Below are 22,833 nucleotides of genomic sequence, written 5' to 3'. Positions count from 1 at the left end.
TAAACTGTTTTTTTTTTTTTGTTTCTTTCTTTCTTTATCAGCAGTAACAAAAATCAAATTAACCATTTATAAGATTTAATATTACTCTATTTTGTAAATTATAAATAACAGTTTGGATTTTAAAATAATATTATTTAAAAATGTTATTAAAATATGATAAAAGTTATTTTTTGAAAAGATGAATTTAAAAAGAAAAATTCAAATAAGAGCAAAATGAATTAAATATTTTAAAATGAGTTTATATATATATATATATATATATATATATATATATATATATATATATATATATATATATATATATATATTGTTAAAAAGTTTCATTTTTATATAATGTGAAATATCATAATCACCTCTACAAAAACACTACATTTTATCGTATCTCAAGGAGTTGTAAGACCAAATAGACAATCACCCTCATAGAGTAAACAAACTTCTACATTAAGGTTGATGGTTGATTTTGATACCATTTATAACTACTTATACTTAATTGGTATACATATTGTTTACTTTGAGTTCAAAAGAGTTTTTACAACTTTAAAATATGTTTATAAAATTAAAAATAACCTATACATATATAGCGTTAGAAAATTTATTCTTAATTTGATGTGAAACATCACAATTAGGCTCACAACGAAATAAGGAATAAAGTTCTTTACGCTATATATATATATATATCTTCTTAATTTTGTAAATGAGTTTTAAAGTCATGAGGACCGAACAAATGGTGTAAGAGTCAATCCTGACCCCAACTCGTGTATGAGGATTTATTTAACATCATAACGAGTATCTGTCTGTTTAGTCTCACAATCTTGTGAATTTGTTATTTGATATTTTATAAAACAAAAAATTGCTTAAAAACCTAAAATGTTTTTAACATGTTTTATATATTATGAAATATATTTTAAAAATAATTTTTATATGCAATATTTTATTTTTAATTATTCTTTATATTTATATACTTATTTTTTTCGAAAAAGATCTTAAAAAAATAAATAAAAGTAATAAAAATAACTAAAAAATTGCTCCTTTTTTTTACAACCATCTTATTTTTATTTTTAAGAACAAAAACCTATTTTATGATTTTTTATTTATTACACATGTTTTTCTATTTTTTTATTTTAAAGAATAAAAAATTGTTTTAGAAAAACAATTTAAAAAACAGTTACTAGATAATAACCTATTCATTTGTTGAGATGGACGAATGTTAATGATTGCCATAGTTTTAGAAATATTTTCGTTAGAGAAGTGTTTTTAATTTTTATTTATTTATATTTTAAAACTAGTGTATTTGCCAATAAGCCCACTTCTTTTCTTCATTTGTAGAAGCTACTCTCTTTAAACGAATCAAACCATTGAATCAACATCGGCTCAGTTCTCCATCCCCATATTCGTCCTTTCACTTCTAACTCCAGCTTCCATGGCTCCCGCTGCTCCAAGATCTGGAGATGCTATATTCGCTAACGTTGAGCGCGTGGTAAGAAATCCACACATCTCCATTCCAATTTTCATTTCACTTCCTTTGGTTGACGAGGAACACAATAAAATTATATAAAAAAACCCTAAATCTAACAAAAGGTTTCTAATTCATTTGGCCTGTGAGTGTTCTCGGATTTTTGTTAATTTCTGATATTGACGTGTGGGTAGAATGCGGAACTGTTCACACTAACCTATGGTGCGATCGTGCGTCAACTGCTTACGGATCTGGAGGAGGTTGAAGAAGTCAACAAACAGCTCGATCAAATGTAATCTCTTTGTTTCGATTCCGTGTACTTAGTAATGGTGTTTTTTCTTAAACTTCTGTGTTTCTCAACGCTTTTAATTTTTGTTTTGATTTCATGCTTCGTTACTGTAGTCTGATTTGCTTTCCTGTTGTCCGGTTGTTTTTGTTTTATAATAATGGATTTAATTTGGGAAATTTACAGTTTCTTTGTTTATGAAAATTTTGTGTGTGTGCGTGTGTTATGTGCGATTTGAATGTGTGGTTAGTTGAGTTGGTGCTTGATGGTCTATTGCGTGCAGAATCTATGGCTTGATTTTCTCTGAATTTTGAACTGTACACTAGTTTACTTTCCTTCTTGCCAATTTCAGAATCTTTGGGAGAAAATTGGTTAGTTCCATCTTATCTACTGAAACTGAGGTGATGGTAATGAAGAATATTATGTAGGATATTAGTTTTGGGGCTTCTTCAAAGTTTCCAATCAAACCTTGCAGTTTATGAAGAGAATGGCATAATTCTATGCATTGTTTTTTAAGACTGAAAAGTTATTAGCAAAATTAATGCCATTACTTAAAAGCGTTCAATTCTGAATATATAACATGGTATCATGGCCATTTAAGATAACAAAAATTAAGCCTGTGATGTAACTTTCTTAAAACTAATAAGTCTTTGAGGCAAGAAAGCATGTGGACACAAGCATGATTAGGTTTCTTCAAGATCATATTAAGTTTGGTACTCATCTTGAACTATTTGGCATGAGAGCCTTGTTGAAATGCTTTCGCAATTAACATGTTATAGGGATTAAGGTTATTTGTAAAGATAAGAGGCATGGAGGGTTGGGGTTAAGGTACTTGAAGGATTTCAATCATGCTTTGCTCGGAAAATGGCTATGGAGATTTCCTATAGAAAGGGAGAGTTTTTGGAGAAGAGTCATTGTTGGTAAATTTGGGGAGGTACAAGGTGGGTGGACCACTAGAGAGGTGAGAGAGTCTTATGGGACGGGCCTTTAGAAAGACATTAGGAAGGGTTGGGAGGAATTCTTTCTCAGAACTAGGATTCATATTGGAAATGGGAGACGAACCAGATTTTGGTGGGACGTGTGGGTAGGAGATTCTAAGCTAAAGGATCTCTTCCCTTTGTTGTTTAGAATTGCAGCTAATAATTCTGCAATAGTGGCTGATCTGTGGGGAAGACAAGAAGGTGGGGGTGGGGGTTGGGAGGTGCACTTTAGAAGACCCTTTCAAGATTGGGAGTTAGAGGAGGTGAACCGTTTTTTGGGTTACATTTCTGCAGTAAGGGTGCAAGAAGGGGAGGATTTTCTGGTTTGGAAAATTGAGAGAAAAGGAACGTTTAAGGTAAATTCTTATTATAGGTCTTTGAAGGAAGACAATAGCCCTTTATTTCCAGAAAAGGAGGTTTGGGGTTCGTATGCCCCTTTAAGAACTCGTTTTTTTGCTTGGGAAGCAGTTTGGGGTAAAATTTCCACTATAGATATGCTAATGAGGAGGGGTTGGTCTATGGCTAATAGATGCAACCTGTGCAAAGAAAATGAGGAAACGACGAACCACATCCTAATTCATTGTGGTAAGACAAGGGATCTTTGGAACTTATTGTTTTCTTCGTTTGGGGTGGTGTGGGTGCTCCCGGATTCGGTGAGAAATTTGCTTCTTGAGTGGAAAATGAAAGGCATGGGGAAGAAAAGGAGTGTAGTTTGGAAAATGGCGCCTATTTGTCTGTTTTGGTGTATTTGGGGAGAGCGAAATCGAAGAACCTTCCTAGAGGAAGAGTTGACAAATACGAGCTTGAGGAAACTTTTTCTTTGGTCCCTGCTTGAATGGTCTCAACAATTTGTGGACTTGGACTTGGACTATCTCTCTTTTCGGATTTTGTTGGGTGATAGGGTTGTTGTTTAGCTAATCCTTATTAGACTTTATTTTTCTCTTGTTGCCTTGTTTTGGGCCTTCTTTGTATACAGCCTGTGTACTTAGGGAGCGCCCCCTGTTTTCTGGCGTTTTTTTAATCTAATGGTTCTTTTTGTTTATCAAAAAAAAAAATGTTATAGGGGTAATAAATTTTAAAAAATTGACACATCCTACCCCATGCTGTCCCATCAAGAATCTCATCCATTGTTTTTTTCTTCAAGACTTGGACTTGGATCATAACAGATTTTTATTTAGTGGAACATAGTATAGCATGTGGCTTCCATAGAACATAAATGAAAGAACTCTTACATAAGCAGAAACATGATATATAGGTAAATGAATTATAGTTATTTTCAAATATATCAGGATCATTTGATGTCTGATATAGATATCTATATATATATAGATATCTATAAGGGATCCTATGAGGGGATATTATTAGTCTAAATGTAACCATTTAGATGAATTACTCCTAAAGATTCACATCAGGTGGTACGAGTTGATAATAGTTACTTTAGAAACAAAGGAAGTAAAGTAAAATTCATTTGGGTTAATTCTCCCAATTACAATAAAATGCAACTGGATTTTGCATGGGTTGGGGATTAGAACACATTTGGATAGAACTTAAAACAGGGTTTTGAAAAATAAGTAATTTCTGGTAGGCCTTTATCCCTTTTTTCGGTTCATCAGGATTCTTATTGTCAGGAAATCCAGTTGACCTGATAGGAATTTGATATTTTTATTTCCACATCAGAAAATGTTTTTTTTTTCCACAAGTATTGTGATGTCTTTCCATGGAATAGCCAGTCTCTTTATTAGCTCTCATTTGTGGTGCACAATTTCATAGAATGTAGCTAGTGGTTATGTTCCAGTTTTGGTATGCATGATCAACATTATGCTTTGCAAATTGATAATAAAGAGGACATGTGAGTGTGACATTTTCATCCATGACTACCATGAATCCTTTTGTGTTTGAAGGGTTCATTGGACATTTGTCAGAGATTTCCTTTCTAGTAAAGTACTGAGAAAGGGAAGGAAAAAAGCACTGGGGTAATCTTATAAGAATACCTTTTGGACATGGATCCCTTCCTTATAACAGATGTTGACTTTTTGTGACTGTTAGATCCAGTATGGAAATGCCACCTGATGAAGAAAGGAGATTAAACATTCTAGTTTATGTCCACATGATTTTGTCTCCTCCAGATTATACGTGAGAGATGGAAGGATTTAGTGGATTGAACCCTAAAAATATTGAGAATTGGCATTGTTTCAAAACTATGCAGCTTAAAGAAGAGATCTCAGAAGGAGCATTGGAGCATCATGTTTTAAAGAGAAGATGCTTTGAAGATTGCCCTTTTTCTTTTTTGGATATTCAGTTCTGTCCATCATTCCACCCAATGCGAAGAAAAAGATTCAGTCCTATCGCATTCTTTCAAGCCAACCTCAAGACTTAGTGTTTGTCACTATGATCATATTTTTGTTGGTAATTTATTTTTCCTTTTCATGTAAATATGATCTTATTGTTCTGTTTGATAATTCTAGGTATAGTGTTAGCTCGATTTGATACAGAATTGCAATTCTTTGTGACACTTAGTGTTCTTCATGTGTGTACAATATTAGCAGGATAACAAATATTCTTATCAGAACTTAATGAAATTTAGTTGACCACATAATTGCACACCATAGATCTGATGCCCATTTAACCAGTTAGTTATTTTTCAGGGGTTATAATATTGGAATTCGATTGATTGATGAGTTTCTAGCAAAATCTAACGTCTCCAGATGCGTCGACTTCAAGGAGACAGCTGAAGCAATTGCAAAGGTCTATTATTCTTTCACAGTTTAATATAATATTCAAATATTGATGACTGAAATTCTCCACCCTGGTAAACCCTGGATTAATAGTTTCCTTTTGTTAACTATGACCCATTTTTCATTTTAATATAATATTCAAATAGTGTATGACCGAAAGTCTTCCCAACAGGTAAACGCTGGATTAATTGTTTCTTCTTGTTTTAACTAAATGCTTATTCCTTGTATTTACATTTGTATGTGTGTCAGCATGCATGTACTATTTCTTTATTTATTTTTTGTGTTAGCAAATTTATTTATTTATCCAGAATCAGAAGACCATTTTTGGCATTATCTATTTGGAGTAATATTTGAACTAATACTGATCAGAGTGGGGATCTTTGACTAGAAAAATTAGATCTAAGTGCTCAGATTTTACAGCCTATAATTTTGCTACATGGTGAATTATCTACAAACGTTTCTTCTTTTTTTAACTTTGTGCTTGTTCCTTGTATTTGCATCTGTATGTGTGTCAGCATATATGTACTATTTCTTTATTTATTAGTTTTTTGTGTTAGCAAATTTATTTATTTATCCAGAATCAGTAGACCATTTTGGGCATTATTTATTTGTAGTAATATTTGAACTAATACTGATCAGAGTGGGATCTTTGATTAGAGAAATTAGATCTAAGGTTTACAGCCTATAATTTTGCTAAATGGTGAATTATCTACAATTGTTGTGTGTGAGAATGAATATATGCTTATTGGAAAAATGCTATAGAATTGAAAGTACTTCAATAAATAATTAATACATGAAAATGAAACTAATTATAAAGCAGATAGAAAATTTTGAAGTAAAATAAGAAAGTGGATTGAACAGGGAAGGGATGCTTAGCTTGATATATAAAAATTCTTTGCATTTTTCTGCACTTCACAGGAAGGCTTCAATTGGTAGGAATGAACATGATTGCCTTGCTCCAAAATTCCCTAGGTCTAGGTGCATCAACTCCTAGGTTTTAGACTTGAAGACAAGATGTGTGCATGAATTTATGGAACCTTTTTTTTCCCTAGGTGTTTGAGTTGGTTCATGTGTGTGTATATGCCTGGACCATAGTCCTAAATCCATAACCATGGTACCCAGACCCTCCAACTTCACTTAACTTATTTGTGTCGACCCAACATGAGTTTGTTTATGAGATCCTTATCAGATACTCCTATTTTGCTTTGGATTTGGCTATTTGACTGTGATTGATATGTTTTTTATTTCTAACTTCCTTAGAAAAAAATTATATTGAAAAGAGAGTTTGCTGGAAGTAAACTTTTATAAAAGTATTCAGGGATAAGAAAAAGATGATAGGGATAAAAATAGGAAAGGAGAGCTTTTATCCAAGATATCTATTTTTTCTTTATTGATATTTAATTGATTTTTTTTTTCCCCTTTTATTATGCCCTATCCAAGTGTTCATATTGAGATTCTTTTAGCCAAAACCTATATCCTAATATTTGGAAGTGTAAAGGATTAGATACCTAAACACATTCCCATTCCCAATACCTGGACCCAAGTCCATGCAACGTAGATCCATGGTGAATATGATAGTCAACTCAACAATATCATGTGTCATTGATCAACCATCATAAGTTTTAATGTAATAAAGGAAGTATTGACTATAAGTTCATCATCTCATTCTTGTGGGAATGTATTATGGTTTAATTTTAAGTATCTAGATTTGTGTTGGACACATGTAGTCATGAATCTTTTGTCAGCATATATTCTGCACTTTTCAAAGCAAAGTAAGGTGAGCTTGTTTGGATGATCTTAACCCGTGTAGAAAATGGGTGGACAAGTATTTTGGTTGACAAGTGGAGATGCTAATCTGCAAGTTAGCTGTGTTGAACCTGGCTAAACCAGGGATTGGCCTGAACCATTTTTTTTGATAGGTAAAAGCAATTGTACTAAAAGCATCTAAAGAAGGGCGCATAAAAGTATACATGATGTACACAAGACACCTAAGACCAAAAAAGAAGAGGGATACACAAAAGACACCACCCTCACCTCACTTACAACCCAGTCACACAATAAAAACAAATAAAGACAACGAGCTAAAACCTAAATGCACCTTGACCCTATCCAAGAACATATACATAAAGGACTGTTAAATAGCTTGGACCATAAATGCACCCTGGCCTGAATCATGCCAAGTTGTTATGTAGTTTTAAGGAAGAAGGTAAGGGTTGAATTGAGGTGCCTGAGATCCAACTTGTGCCTGAGCTAGCGCAGACTATGTTAATCTATGTCGAGCAAATACGGTATTAGAAGTTAAAGCCCTAATTTGCTTCCTCTGTTTCATACCATGTAATTTGTTTTTGTCCTCTTTATTGCTTTGTATGATGTTTTCCCCTTCTTTCTTGGGTCCAGAAATAGTACCTTTATCCAAAAACTCCTTTAAAGCATGTTTGATCCCTGTCCATTGCGGAGAAAGGAAATCATTCCACCCCAAACTGTGCAACCTCACCTTATGCAGTCTATGGTCCATCTAGGGTTTCAAAACTATTTTAGCCAATGTCATCCCCACAATAGTTTTACTGGTGTAGTACAAAGGCAAGCAACTATCATGCTCCTCACCACCTAACCTGATGTAATCCCGATTGGGTTGAGCATTCTAATATATGATAGGGAGACCAGTTCAACCCCTAGGTTGATCTATGGTTTGCTTTCAGCCTGATCCAGCCTTTGGTTTATATCCTTGAAGTTTGTCTGACAAGCAACAATGTATTCAGTCTAAGGTCTGTAGGTAAGTTGTGATGGATGCATTTGTACCCTGTATTTGAATCTGAGATTTTTAAGTGGTGTTGCTTCCTACAATTTTGTAGATCTGCAATATTGGTTGCATTATATTTGCATTATTGTTACCTATAGGACTGTTCCGACTTCTTTTTTGAAGTATGACGAGCATTTAATGTTAACATTGTTTTTTTATAAAACTTTTACACAGGTTGGTTTCAAAATGTTCTTGGGGGTCACTGCATCAGTGACCAATTGGGATGCTGATGGTACAAGTTGCAGTCTTGTTTTGGAGGATAATCCCCTGGTAGATTTTGTCGAGCTTCCTGATACTTGTCAAGGTCTGTACTACTGCAACATCTTGAGTGGAATTGTTAGAGGAGCTCTAGAAATGGTGAGTGCCTTTCCTTCTGCTACACAAGTTTGACGCTATCATTCTACCTTGTGAGACTTCATTTTTACATTTTTCCACAAGGCTTCTTATAAGATTGTTTAACAATAAGGACATAACCCTAGTCATGTGCTTTACTTCTGGCTTTGTATGGTGGATCAGGCCTGTGAATTTGTGAGATTGTAGGAAGTGTCATTTCTATATAACTTAGATTACATCACATGGTGGAATTTGTTTTGGTCAAAAGAGGCATGGGATAAAAGATCCTATGAAGGGAGGTGACACCAGTGGGTGAATCCAACAAGCTTAGCAATCATTTTCACACCTAAGGTGATGAACAAGAATGAAAGCATGTCCTCCATTCTAAGAAGTTTCCATTCTAGGCCTTGTTGTTGATATGGTGTACTATTTAGTTGTTTTGCCAAGAGAACCATTAAATTTAACAATGTCATTCTCTGAATATGTTTTTTAATTATCTCTACTTTGCCAAAGATTTGTTAATGGGTTGTGAGAACAAATACGTTAATGCATAGTAACTGCTTAATTTTCCTCAAGTCTCTGCGCCTATGGTCTTGGCACAATCCTGGCGAATGAACCCTTTACTTTGGGCTTATGCTTTTCCCATTTTTCTCTGTTTTTTTACCCTAGTTAAGGGAGGTCCATTTTAATGACCTTTGTATTGGGATTTGCCCCCCATTTCTGGTCTATGTGCAAACAAGCACACTTTTTGCCTATGAAAAATGGTATTCATCCTGAGGGTGAGGGGTGGATAGTGCCTTTGGTTTTTCCGCCATTTCTGGTCTATATGCATATATGCACACTTTTTGCCTGTGAAATACGGTATTAATCCTGAGGTACATTAGAACAAGTATAGGGTTTATGTCGTTTGCTGTTAATGGAATGGATTTGTTACCAAAATAATCATTTATTTCTTTGTTAGTCCACATGTTTCCTTTCCATTACTCTTTCCTAGGAGTGGGGTTGGGTTGAGGTGGAAGAAGTCATATGCATTGTAAAGGGAAAATTGACTGTTCATTGTTTGAGATGTCCCAAGTTAAGAACATGCTCCAATTAATTTAACTCCTTCAATGCTTTACAATTTCTGTGGTACCTAAGAACTTAATTCCTGTCCTTGTTTATAATGATAGTGGTTTTCGTGTTTTTCGTAATTTTATGTTCAGGTGTCAATGAAGACTGAAGTCACATGGATCCGTGATATGCTTCGAGGGGATGATGCTTATGAGTTGCAGGTAAAACTTCTGAAGCAAGTTCCAGAAGAATACCCTTACAAAGATGACGAGTAAGAAGCTAGCTAGCTTTCCTTGATGTTGATGAGTACATGCAGTGAGATGTTTTATTATTGTCTTCTAACACAAATGATTCCTCTTTACAGTTTGAAAGATTTTTGTTTCATATGATATGATCCAATTTTAGAAGGGTTAGTGATTGATCGAAACAGGCCATACCTATCACAATGAAATGCAAAAGAGAAGTAAATACTAGTCGCAAAATCATCCTAATAAATGATGTCTTTGGTTAGGTTGAGTATTAATTTAGGATGATTTTGTTATGGCCTGAATTCTAAATTGAATTGATCGTCCACGTCTAACCTACTAGTTAATTGCTCTACCACGTCCACCCGATAATGGGTCAAACTTGAGAACCCTAGCCCTTTTCATTTGCGATCTATTTCGGTAACTTGAAGGGGGTTTTTTAACTTGCTTTATTTAATTTTTAGAATGGTTTGTTTTTTTAACTTAATGGTGTAAAAGGATTTTTGGTAAATCAATTCAATAATTTAATATAAACGCATAAAATATATTTGATAAAATAATTTAATATTATAATAATTGAAAATAGATTTAAATTAAATTAAGTTAAGAGTAATTAACATTCAATTAAGTTAAAATTATGATTTAAACCATTTAAAAATTAAATTATTTAAAATATTACTCATGCCTTACTATGCTTTAAGGCTCGCCACCTGACTTACGCTCACTTTGTAAAGTTTGGTTTTGGTAGTCTGACATGCCAAATTAAAATGAGATTCATAAACCCTATTCCTAAGTTCTAAACTTTAACTTGATATAACTAATTCATCCTTTTTAAAGTTAAAAAAAATGCTTTGTTGTGGCACAAAACACTAAGACATGTAATTTTTATTTTAAAATTTCAAATATTTTAGGAGAGATTTTGAATTTCATCTAATTTATATGAAGCAAGCTTTTGCATGATCATTGTGTTGTGAGAGAGGTATTCTAAGAAGCCTTTTCCATGTCTTTGATATATATATATATGTATCGTTAAAATTCCTATCTTTATTTGAAAAGGGATATTGAAGAATCATGAAAAAACAAGGGGAATTTTTAATATGCATAGAAGAGAAGACTTCATGGAAATGGAAATGGAAATGTTGGAGGAAACTAAAGTTATGAATATACTTTAGTAGGTGATAGTAAAGAATTTATGTATATAAATTAAGTGGTAATAAGTGAAATCATATGAATATGTAACTCATTAGGTCGAAGTTCAATGTTGAAGTGAAAGAATGATAGAAAAAGAAATAGGAAAAGATCAAGGAATGTTAATGGAAAACGAAATTCTGGTACTATCATCTCTGCAAGAATTAGAAAGGTTTTTTAGATTCTCATAACAAAAGCAAAGAATACTTTGTTTTTTTAAATTCTCAAAATGAAAGCAAAAAATACTTAATAGTTTTTTAAGATTCTCAAACAAGTGAAGGTTAATATTACATTGTTAAATATAGTAAATATTTTTTTTTGAAAGATTAATGCATAGGGAAAAGGAGGATATCAATTGATAAAAAATTTTAATTGAGCAATTGAGCATGATAATTGAATGTGAAACACGAGTTAAATATACGGATTTAAGCTTTAATACCATCATTATATCCATTGGTGATTCGTTCATGCAAAAAGTTATTAAAAGTAATATGGAAGAACATAAAATAAAACGATCGGAACACAAAGATATATAAAGTTTTTATGTTCAACCATACTCACTTCCACATATGAGAGTTAATGTTCCAATATACGATAGAAATATCATAGTAAACATAGTAGATACAATTATTGGATTCTAAAATCTTGTTTATGGACTCTTTGTCCATCCTGAACCACTGAACTAAATAGGTCCACCCTGAACCACTCAACTAAAGAGATATCCATCACATATAGTCTTCTCAAAGTCATATCTCTCTCAACTTTTTTACCTCATAACCTAAGATATTTATACAAATATTGCTTTTAACTTTCCTTATTCTGTAAATAATTTAATTTCAATCACGAATGAACTTAGTAAATATTTTATATAATATTCATTCTACAAAAAGAAGTACATTTTAATTAGGAATTTGAGATATATCTTGATAATGTTCACTTTGAATTAAATTTTATTAAGTCAATTTTGTATCTTTCTATGATGTGTCATTTGTTGTTGTTCTTCTCGTGTGTTATAGTTCCCTTTGCAAATCATGATCTGATTGTGTTGTGTGTTTCTTGTATGACATTTCAATGAGGGAATACTTGACTTCACTTTAACAAAAATGTCTTTTTGCAATCATCTTTTGTGCTCTATTCTTTGCTCGTCTTGAAATATTCAAACAAGGCTCCTCGAGACATCTTCAACCAAGGCTTTTCCAAACTCTTTTAGATATCTTAAACTAAGACTTTTTCAAACATCTTCAACTAAGGCTCTTATGGCACCTTCAACTAAGACTTTTCTAAACATCTTCAACAAAAGCTTTGATAATACTTACTATGTCACTTGAACATTTAATGCAAATATGTATAAATAGAAGAACATAATAGAGTCATTAACACAAAGATACCTGAGATTTTTATATGGTTCAACCAATCATGTATATTACCACGGATGAAAGATAACATTCTACTATGTGATTAAGAATATTACAGAGTACAAAAACAAATACAACTATTAAGTTTAACATGGTTTAACCAACCATGCTTATTTCCATAAAATCACAGACGAGATATAACACTCTAACATATAATAAAAAATATTATAGATGACAAAAATAGATATAACTATGAGATTTTGAAACATCTCATGTTTCCTCACTCTTTGTATTTCCACCTTAAACCACAAGTCATTTTACTCCACTAGATGTCTCGTTTTATCAGGTGTCTTTCACTCTTTCTCGTATAGTCTTCGCAAAGTCATATCTTTGTTATAACTTTTTCTTCTTATTATCTAAAATATTTATATAAATATTCTTACTTACTTTCCTTATATTCTAAGAAATCTAACTCCAATTAATTGAACTTATGAAATATTTTATATAATATTCCTTTTACGAAAAAGAAATATTTCTAATTAAGAATTTGAGATATTTTCAACAAAAGCTTATTTGATGAAAAAATTAATTAAAATATTATATACTCAAAAATTAAATTAATTAAAATATTATACATGCCTAACTATGCCTCGACAACTCCTATTTTATTATGCTTGTCATATAATCATACAAAAAAAAGGTACGAAATTTAATATGTAAACTAAAATTGACAGATTATAAACACCGTTGATGAAAAATAAAGCCATAAAATTCAGATTGATGGGTGTGATTTATTAAAATTTGGATTGTGTTATTGGAAATCAAAATACCACATGAATATTTTGTACATTTTGAACTACATCCACTATATGTTAGATTGAAATTGCAATGTGTATTATTTTTATTAAATTATTATTCAAATTTATTTTTAACTTCATCCATTATTAAATTATGTTTTCCGTTTGGATGTATTATTTATTAATTATACTCTCCTAGGGGTTTTATTAGTCTATATTTATGCTTGTGTGCATGTGTATGCACGTGCCATATTTGGTATGTAGGTCTATGCGCATGTATATGAGCATATACCCATCCAAAATACAATCAAATTGATCTTATCAAATTGGTTTGGTTATATTTTTCTACCAATAGAAGTTAGATTTGATTTAATCAAAGCATAAATGATGTTGATTTAAGTGTTTATGTCATAATTGACCAAATCAAACATTTTTATACCCTTAGTTGCAATTTGCAAGACTCATTTCAGGGTGGGTAGAGTCTACCAAGCTCTTCAAGTCACCTAAGTTCACTTTGTAAAGTTTGGGTTTTGGTGATCAGACTTATCAAATTAAAATTACATTCATAAACCCTAATACTAAATTCTAAATCTCAACTTGATATAATTAAGTAATCTTTTTTAAAGTAAGTAATACTTTGTTATTGTACAATACTAAGGCATGCAATTTAACTTTCCTCTTAAGAAAACATAGTGTTTTTTTTTTTTTAGGAGAGATTTTGGATTTCATTTACTTTATATGAAGAAAACTTTTGCATAACCATCAATTATAGGCCTTCTTACTTTGACAAATTATGATCGGGTGAAGGTTTTTTAATTTTCAAATATTTTAGGAGAGATTTTGATATGTAGCAAACTTTTGCATGATCATGGACGGAAAGAGGAGGACTCAATGATTATTCGTTCGCCGGAACCAGAAGTTAAAATTTTGGTAGATAGGGATCCCATAAAAACTTCTTTCGAGGAATGGGCCAGACCCGGTCATTTCTCAAGAACAATAGCTAAGGGCCCTGATACTACCACTTGGATCTGGAACCTACATGCTGATGCTCACGATTTCGATAGCCATACCAGTGATTTGGAGGAGATCTCTCGAAAAGTATTTAGTGCCCATTTCGGGCAACTCTCCATCATCTTTCTTTGGCTGAGTGGCATGTATTTCCACGGTGCTCGTTTTTCCAATTATGAAGCATGGCTAAGCGATCCTACTCACATTGGACCTAGTGCCCAGGTGGTTTGGCCAATAGTGGGCCAAGAAATATTGAATGGTGATGTGGGCGGGGGTTTCCGAGGAATACAAATAACCTCTGGTTTTTTTCAGATGTGGCGAGCATCTGGAATAACTAATGAATTACAACTTTATTGTACCGCAATTGGTGCATTTGTCTTTGTAACCAATTATGAGTGTGTGAAGGTATTCTAAGAGGCCTTTTTCATGTCATTGCTATATATATTGTCCAAATTCTCATCCCTTCTTAATGTTAAAGCAAACACAACATTCATGAAAAAGCTAGGAGAGTGTTTAATATGCAATGGAGGAAGAACTTCCTGATATGTTGGAGGAAACTGAATTTATGAATATAATTTTATAAGTAATAATAAGGAATTTATGAGCATGATTTGATTGGTGATAGTAAAAAATTTATATATATTAAGGAGGTGGTTACACATATGAATTAATTTATCCGAAGGGTGAAGAAGTTGAAGTGAGAGAACTAACAAAGAAAGGGAAAACAAATACGAGGAGGACTAAAAGAGAAAGGACAAGAAAAATATGAGGTGGGTTACTTGAAAAAAAAAAGTTAGTATATAGTAGGAAAATTATAGGGAAAATTGTGTTTTGGCTTGGGGCCAAAAATTAATGTATGGTCCATATAAGTTCTATATTTAAACCCAACACCAAATGAAAGAGTGGAAATTGAGAGTAATGATACTGTCTTTAAAAAATCTCTAAAATACCCTTCACTATTAAATGAAAAAACTAACCAATTATCTCATCTTTCTCATTTTCTCTTTGACTCTTTTACCATTCTCTCACCTATTTAATAGTGGAATTAACTTGAATCATTTTTCTTCATCAAATTGAATGTGACAAATGATTAAAAATTATTATTGCCAAATGTATTTTTGAAGTGAATAACTTTTAAATACCTCATCAAATATTTTTTTTTTCAAACTTACATAAAGTATAATAAATATTATTCTTTATTTCAAACTTATATTATTTCTCATATATATTAAATAATTTTTAAACACCTCATAAAATATTAGTATTATTTGTTTGTTCTAACTTGTGAATTAGGTATCATCAAATATTATATTTTTTCAAATTTATAAAACATATAATAAATACTTTTGAAATACCTCATAAAATATTATTATTATTTTTTTCTAACTTGCAAATTAGACACATGGTGTTTATTAATTCGAAAATAATGTAAACACTCACATGTATATATATATATAATATAATATTAATCAAGAAGACAATATTTTTAAGACTAATTTACCAACCTTAGGGTCAATTTTCAATGATTTGGTTAAGAAAATGGTGGATGACTTAGGGTCAATTTTTTTCCTCAAATATCATTATTGAAGAAAATATTAGAATTTCTAGGTGAAATTTAAATAAAATGCATGACATAGGCGTACAATCCTTGGGTGACAAGGAAAATAAAAAAAATGGTTTAGAATTTATTAAAATACCCTTGTATAATGACACAAATTTCATATCTCTCCTAAGTTATGAGTCAACGTAGAAGTGTTTAACCATATTTCCAATGGTTTAGTTGAGAAAATGGTGGATGACTTAAGGTCAAAATTTTTTTCACCATATTTAATCATATTTCCAATGGTTTAATTGAGAAAATGGTGGATGACTTAAGGTCAAATTTTTTTTCCCCAAATATCATTATTGGAGAAAATATTGAAATTTTCATGCGGGAATTAAATAAAGTGTATGACATATATGCACAATTCGTGAGTGATAAGAAAAATAAAGGAATGACTCATAATCTATTATAATCTTTCACAAATGGGAGCCTTGTATACCTTTATACACTTAGTACAGTTAGTGTAATACAATTGTATAGTGACGTAATAAATGAATAAATAATTTTTTTTCATAAAAAAAATAGTACTAAACAAGGTTTTCAATTTTTCATTTTTAAAAATAGTTTTCATTTTTTAATTAAACGTATTTTCAAAAAGAGACAATATAGAAAATATTTTTTTTTAAATAAAAAAATAAAAAATAAAAACTAGAAAAATATTTTAAAACCAAACTCAAATATAATATTTATAATTTTTAGTTACTTATTTTCATCTAAAATAAGTAAATATACCTTTCAACCCTTTTATATAAGAAAAATTCAATCTTTACTATGTATTGATATAATCCACTTCTAAAATTAAGTCATATGAAAATATTTTAATTGAGTACTTAAAATAAAAACTCTCTATCTATCCTCTTTCTTTCTTTTTCTTTTTCTTTTTCTTATTTTAATAAATTTTCAATTAATTAAAATCATTAAAAAAAATCATTAATAAACAAATTTGTAACATTTCATATAACTTATTACTAAAAGTTCTATTCAAAAAGTTATTAAAATAAGGAAGGAAGAAGATTAAAAAAATTAAACTTTTTATTTTATAATAGTAAAAAAAATTTTAAAATACTTTTTAGAAAAAAAAAATTAAAATAGTGAATATATTTATTTTAAATGGTATTTTAATCATTAAATTATTTACTTCTAAAATGTAAAAGATAAAAATAAATGTAAAAGATTATTTTTATTTATTTAAATTAATATTTTTTAGAAAGTATTTTCCAAAATAGTCTTTGAATCATTAATATAATTTTTGTTTATTTATAATTTAAAAATAAAAAATAATGTTAATTTTTGAATTATTTATAAAAGAGTTTAAAAAAATAATGAAAAATCCAAAAATGGTTAAATAAAAAAGAATAGTGGCAAGTAGTAGAATAAAAACAAAAATAAGTCAAGTAAGTATTTTTGTCAATTATTATTTCATATCCTTATCATCAATTATGGATGGTTGGAGGACCTTATCTTAATTATCAACCCAGGTTGAAAAGCCCCAAAATTCTATGGTACTAAAGGTGATATAGCTCCAAAAATTTTGACACTTGGATGAACAACTTTCAATCCAAACCGTCTAAATGGCAATGAATTAAAAAAAAAAGAAAAAAAGAGTTATAGAGGTTTCCGTTCCCCTTTTTCTTGTTGCAAATTATATTGGATATTTTCCAATTTATATGGATATATTACCTAACATGATTAATTAAGCAATATGATAATTTAAAAAAATGATATTAAAATAAACGTGATTTTAGTTTTATAAATGATTTTTCTCCAAATATTTTTAAAATAACCTGATTTAATATTATTTTTACAAATATTTCTTACACAAATTTTAGTTTCATTTACAATAAATAAACTTCCTTACATTCACAAACCTTTCTCATTCAACTTTGCAATGTTTTAAATTTCTCATATAATTTATAATCTTATTTTGGTTCTAGGTGAGTTAAATTTAATTTTAAATTTTTTACCACACCTAGAAAATATATTCTTAAATGCTTGAATGGATTATGGCAAATATTTTTTGTGGTATAGTTAGGTAGGTAATATTAAATGTCAAAATATATATATATATATATATATATATATATTTTAAATTGACACATGAAGGATGCGATGATGTCATCCTCACATTTTTTGTACCATTTAAATTAAAAAAAAAAATTAATTTGAAGATTTAATTTTTCAACCATAAATTTAGTGATACTATTTTCACCTAGACTGAATAGATTTTATGGAAAAAAAGAACAAAAAAATTTAAAATAAAAGAGAATACAAAAAATGTGAGGAGCCTTCTCATATTTTTTTACCGTACAAAGTTTATTTTATTATTATTATTATTTTTAATTTAAAGATTTAGATTTTAACTTGAAATGTCAATAAAATAGTTTAATAATGCTATTTTCACTTGGAATGAATATAATTTATGAAAAAAATAATTAAAAAAAAAATTGGAAGAGGGTACCAAGAATGTAAGGATGATTAGAAAAATGTAGGGATTCATCACATTTCTTGTAATTATTCACATTTTTTTTTCGTATTTTTAATTTTTTTTAATTAAAAGATTTAATTTTTCACTTGCAATGACAATAAAATGTTTAGTAATATTATTTTCACTTAGAATGGATAGAATTTATGGATTTTTTTTTTTTAAATCTTATATTCTTCGCATCTTCCTCATATTTTTAGTAGCATTCAAATTTTAAATTTTTTTAATTTCAAGATTTAATTTTTCACCTAAAATGAAAATAAAATAGTTTAGTAATACTATTTTCCCTTACCATGGATAGAATTTATGAAAAAAAAATCTAAAATTTGGAAGAGGGTACACATTCTTAAAATTTTAAGAATTTTTTCATATCTAAGTACACATAGGATTGATGGAAATTATGAAAAAAAAATTTAGAAAATAAAAAACTTCAAAATTAGGAAGGGTATGAAAAATGTGAAATGGTTTCATATCCTTCCCATTTTTTATTTTTTGTTTGTATCCTTCCAATTTCGGAAGCAAAAAGTGGCAATAACTTTAATATAAATTATAAGAACTCTTCACTAACTTATTTTAAAAGGATGGTGAATTTTTTAACTAATTAAAAAAAAAGATATTAAATTTTTTTTATTCCCTCAAGTTTTGAAATAAAATTTTAAAATATAAAGTAAATCCATAATTTTACATAGTGAGGAAGTAATCATATTTTTTATTTTTAAAATAAAAAATATGTATTAAACCAACTTTTCAAAAAGTTTAGGTGGTGTTTGTTTTTGGTTGAATAAAAAATCTTATTTTTTTCTATTCAGTTAAAAGTAATCTATTGACATCATCTAACATAATTAAAGTGAACTTGTTATCAATAAATTTAGTTTAATCATATCAGATAATGTCAACAAATTATATTTAATTAAATAAAAAAAATCAAATATTTTATTTTTTTTAATTAAGAAAAATAAAATAAACACCACTTCTTAACTTTCTCTTAACGAATTAAACATTTTCTTAGTGCATGGAAAAAATCATACCCAGACAAAAACATTTAAATAATAATAGTAGTAGTAATAAACTAATAATGACTCCGTGGTCAGTTGACACATTTTCAAAATTGAAGGTGAGAGGTAGGAAAATAATGGTTGGGGCCAAAACCCCTACTCCTATCGGGTTGACTGGTCAGAGTCTGACAGACTGCAAGTAAGACACAGAGAGAGAGAGAGTGGAAGCTGCAGATATCTTTGAAGGTGACACATTATAGCATACATGTGAAACATTTAAATATTACAGTTGCTCACATTCATTATCATTTTTCTGGTTGTGGGTTTGCATCATTTCACTCTGCGTCTCCCATCTGCAAGAGATTTTAATTTCTCATCTGCAAAAAAGCACCTTCCATACTTGTGGGTATGCTTTTCATCTCTAATCTTTATGGTTTCATCTTCATACTTGTCTTTGATCTTTACTTTCCGTGCAGTGTAATTTGTTTTGGATCCTGCTCTTTGGTTATCTGTGTAATGATTTGTTCAGTCACTGATGAATAGGGTTCTCTACAGTAATTTGGGGCAAGTTATGAGGTTGTGATTCTGAGACCTGAGAAAATGGAAATTTCATACCCTTGGTTTTTTGGGTTTTTTTTTTGGAATAAAAAAATTTGGGGGTTGATTCTTATCCATGGATTCTGGCTTGGGACCTTGTGTTCTTGTTGCCAAATTATTCAATTCTGTTTTCTACTCTGCTTGAATGTGGCATTTTGTTTATTGAAATTTGAGGGTTTTTTCATGGGTTTTGGTCAAATTATTTGGTTGGTTCCTTGATAAAGGAGTTTCAATTTCATTTTGAAGTTTGCATTTTGCAATTCGTTTCATTCAGCGCCGCTATTGTTGATTCTTGTTGGTTTGGAATCATCATCAACTTCAGCTAGCTCACTACCATTAATTTCTTCTCATTCAGGTTGGTGGTGTTTCTCCTACTTTTCACCAACCACCACCTAATGGGGATAGCTTGAATTGTATCTTCCTATTCTTTAGATCTTAAAATGTTAAATCCTTTCCCCCCAATATGTCTATATTCATTTTTGTCAAAAGCTTGTGATTATGGAGTTGCTGTTACACATTACTGATCCATGCCCCTCCTCATTTTTAAATCCAGAAAAAAACCTTTAGTCCTTTATGGGTTGGCTTCCTGTTCCTTGTACCGAGATTTATCCGAGGGAAGAATCATTTGTTGTTGATCTCATCCTACAAGTTTAATGAAATTCTGGTAGTTGAAAAGGTGTAATTTGAATCTTCTTCTTCATCTTCAAATTTTTCTTTTTTCTGCTAAACAGATCCCCTGTTTCAATTGGGTATCTGGAGATTATAGATCTCTTTCAACCTTTGAAAGGTCACCAAGATGAGGGTTTGATTTAGCGCAGAACCCTTTGCCTATTCTTGGTTAATATAAGTATACAATGATTATATTTCAACTCAAAATCATAATTACCATCCATATGATGTTTCGGGTGTTGCTGCTAAATGACAGGCTCTTGAGCTGCTTTGATTTTTCTCCCTGCTAGAAGATAACTTCTGGGAAGACTGGAGAGCAACATGGCTCAGACACTTGAAATTATCAAGGAGGATGGAAAATCCATCAGGATAGGTACCACTGGGACTATTGGTTCCCTGATGACAAGGGAATTGGAATCTGTTAAGTCTGTGTCTCAAGTTCCAACGATATCGCCCAGAAACAAAGCTCCAATGGTTGCTGTTTCAGTTCCTTGTAGTACTTCTGCTCCCAAAAAACTACAACCAAGACCATCATCTGATGAAGCCAGCAGCAGCAAAAGCGTCAATCATAGAAGTCCTGAAACTGCTCGGAAAACAAAAAACTACACTAGAAAAAGCCATAAAATACCAATGCTTGGTGCTGATAATATTGCTTTGGATAGAACTCCTTGTAGACAGAAGACGGAGAAGAAAGGATCTGTGGAGATTGTTGACATCAAATGTGGTAACACAGATAGAGCATGGTCTAGTCCTATAACTAATCGACTCAAGAAGCTTGGCTTCTCTAAGCTCTCTGAGAGCATGATCTAAAGCTGCAGCTTCTTTACATCAGCCTTCAGATTCCTGTAAGTGAACCCAGAAATCCCATTTGGCTGATTGCTGTCTGCAACTTCCACTATAGAACACATGCTTGGTAGGAGCCTGCTGCCTCTCTTCTTCTTTTTCTGGGCCTTGATCATAATGCCAAACTTTGGTATGGAATGACTACCAGAGGAAATGGCATCTGCAATCTTACACTGAGGCTTCTGAGAGCAATCTTTGTGGCCTATCTCAAGCCGACTGAAGTATTCGATTTCTTGCATTATGAGGGATCCAACAGTGCCTCTGGTGCCAATCTCCACCGGGTTTTGGGCTGCCATATCTTCAGGATTTTCTTTGGCAATGCTGCTGAATTTATACAAAATGGTTTTGGTTGGAGTTGAGAGAGGCAGCTTGGTAATGAAGAGAGGTGGTTTGGAGCCTTATCTTGGTGGGGAAATCGCTTTAATTTGGGGGCATTTGCGGAATGACCTATTGCTTTGAATTTTCTTCACATGAATTCTTTAGCTTATGTCCTTTATCTACAGAAAGCAGCAATGTATTTTGCCTAGTAGGATTGATTGCATTGTAATCTGGTCACTTTAGTCATGTGTTTGTAGTTAAAACATTTAGCTACCCAACTCCTTTTCCTTCAACTACTCAAAGGAATCTCATCTCTCTGTGACTCATGATCAGTCTCACAAATGGGATCTGATGATGATTTATGATCATTGTCCGGGCTGCTGATCAAACTGACCAAACAGCATGAAAGGTTGATGTGAGAGTCAAAAGAAGGGGGAGTGTCTTTTCACTTCCATATCTTCAATGCCAAGGGAAGATAGGATAGGATAGGGGTTGGTGTTGGCTTTGGTTTGGTTTGGTGTAGCAACTTGACTGCCTTTCAAGTATGGGAGGAGTTTGCTGATGATTCCACCCTTCTTTTTGGTTTTCATTTATGAAGATGGCTGCAAAAATGTGGATGAATTAAGGCAGAGTAACCTAACAATTGGTGAAGCCATACAACAAACTGAACAGCTAGGTGGGTTGTTGGAGTTATGAAACCATCAGCACCAAGTAAACGTATCCCCCATTTGATCAGAAATGTTTTTTGAAAATAATTATAATAAAGAGCTCTTAATTATTTGCATGAACAAAATTTTGTCCTAAAATTCACATATGAAAAACAATTTTCTTGACTTATTCTCTACCAAGGTATTGCATATTTATGCATGATACTAAAGTTTTTAAATTTTTATCCATATTTTCAAGATACCAGAACATTTTCTTTAAGTAGTTTCATTGAAAGCATTGTCTAGCTAAAAACTACACTTTTTAATTGTGTATTATTCTAATTTGCACTAAATTTTATGTTATGTTTGGTTTTTGAAAAATGATAAAGAAAAAAAAAATGTTAAAGAAAATGATTTTTTTTTATGTTTGATTGCTCTAAAGAATAATA

At 31.0% G+C, this 22,833-nt stretch overlaps 2 protein-coding genes across 3 annotated transcripts; one reads left to right on the top strand and one right to left on the bottom strand.

Annotated features, from left to right (window-relative positions):
- Positions 1-1,335: 1,335 nt before the first annotated feature.
- LOC117909275 (trafficking protein particle complex subunit 3) lies at positions 1,336-10,064 on the top strand. 2 transcript variants are annotated; one of them, XM_034823234.1, is made up of 5 exons: positions 1,336-1,477; positions 1,648-1,745; positions 5,365-5,464; positions 8,429-8,611; positions 8,771-9,765. In XM_034823234.1, exons 1-5 carry the CDS (start codon positions 1,421-1,423, stop codon positions 8,792-8,794), a joined length of 462 nt encoding a protein of 153 aa, XP_034679125.1. In that variant the 5' UTR covers positions 1,336-1,420; the 3' UTR covers positions 8,795-9,765. The 2 variants fall into 2 exon arrangements, with proteins under 2 accessions (XP_034679125.1, XP_034679124.1); XM_034823233.1 differs by lacking the exon at positions 8,771-9,765 and adding an exon at positions 9,790-10,064 and having other exon boundaries at positions 1,341-1,477.
- A 10,511-nt stretch (positions 10,065-20,575) lies between these two features.
- LOC117908499 lies at positions 20,576-21,868 on the bottom strand. Its single transcript, XM_034822122.1, has one exon. It carries the CDS (start codon positions 21,713-21,715, stop codon positions 21,383-21,385), a length of 333 nt encoding a protein of 110 aa, XP_034678013.1. The 5' UTR covers positions 21,716-21,868; the 3' UTR covers positions 20,576-21,382.
- Positions 21,869-22,833: the final 965 nt, after the last annotated feature.

The sequence above is a fragment of the Vitis riparia genome, chromosome 19 (genome assembly GCF_004353265.1).
Source record: "Vitis riparia cultivar Riparia Gloire de Montpellier isolate 1030 chromosome 19, EGFV_Vit.rip_1.0, whole genome shotgun sequence".
NCBI classification, from domain to species: Eukaryota; Viridiplantae; Streptophyta; class Magnoliopsida; order Vitales; family Vitaceae; genus Vitis; species Vitis riparia.
Note: the sequence above shows the minus strand (reverse complement) of the source record. Positions and strands in the feature narration are given on the sequence as shown.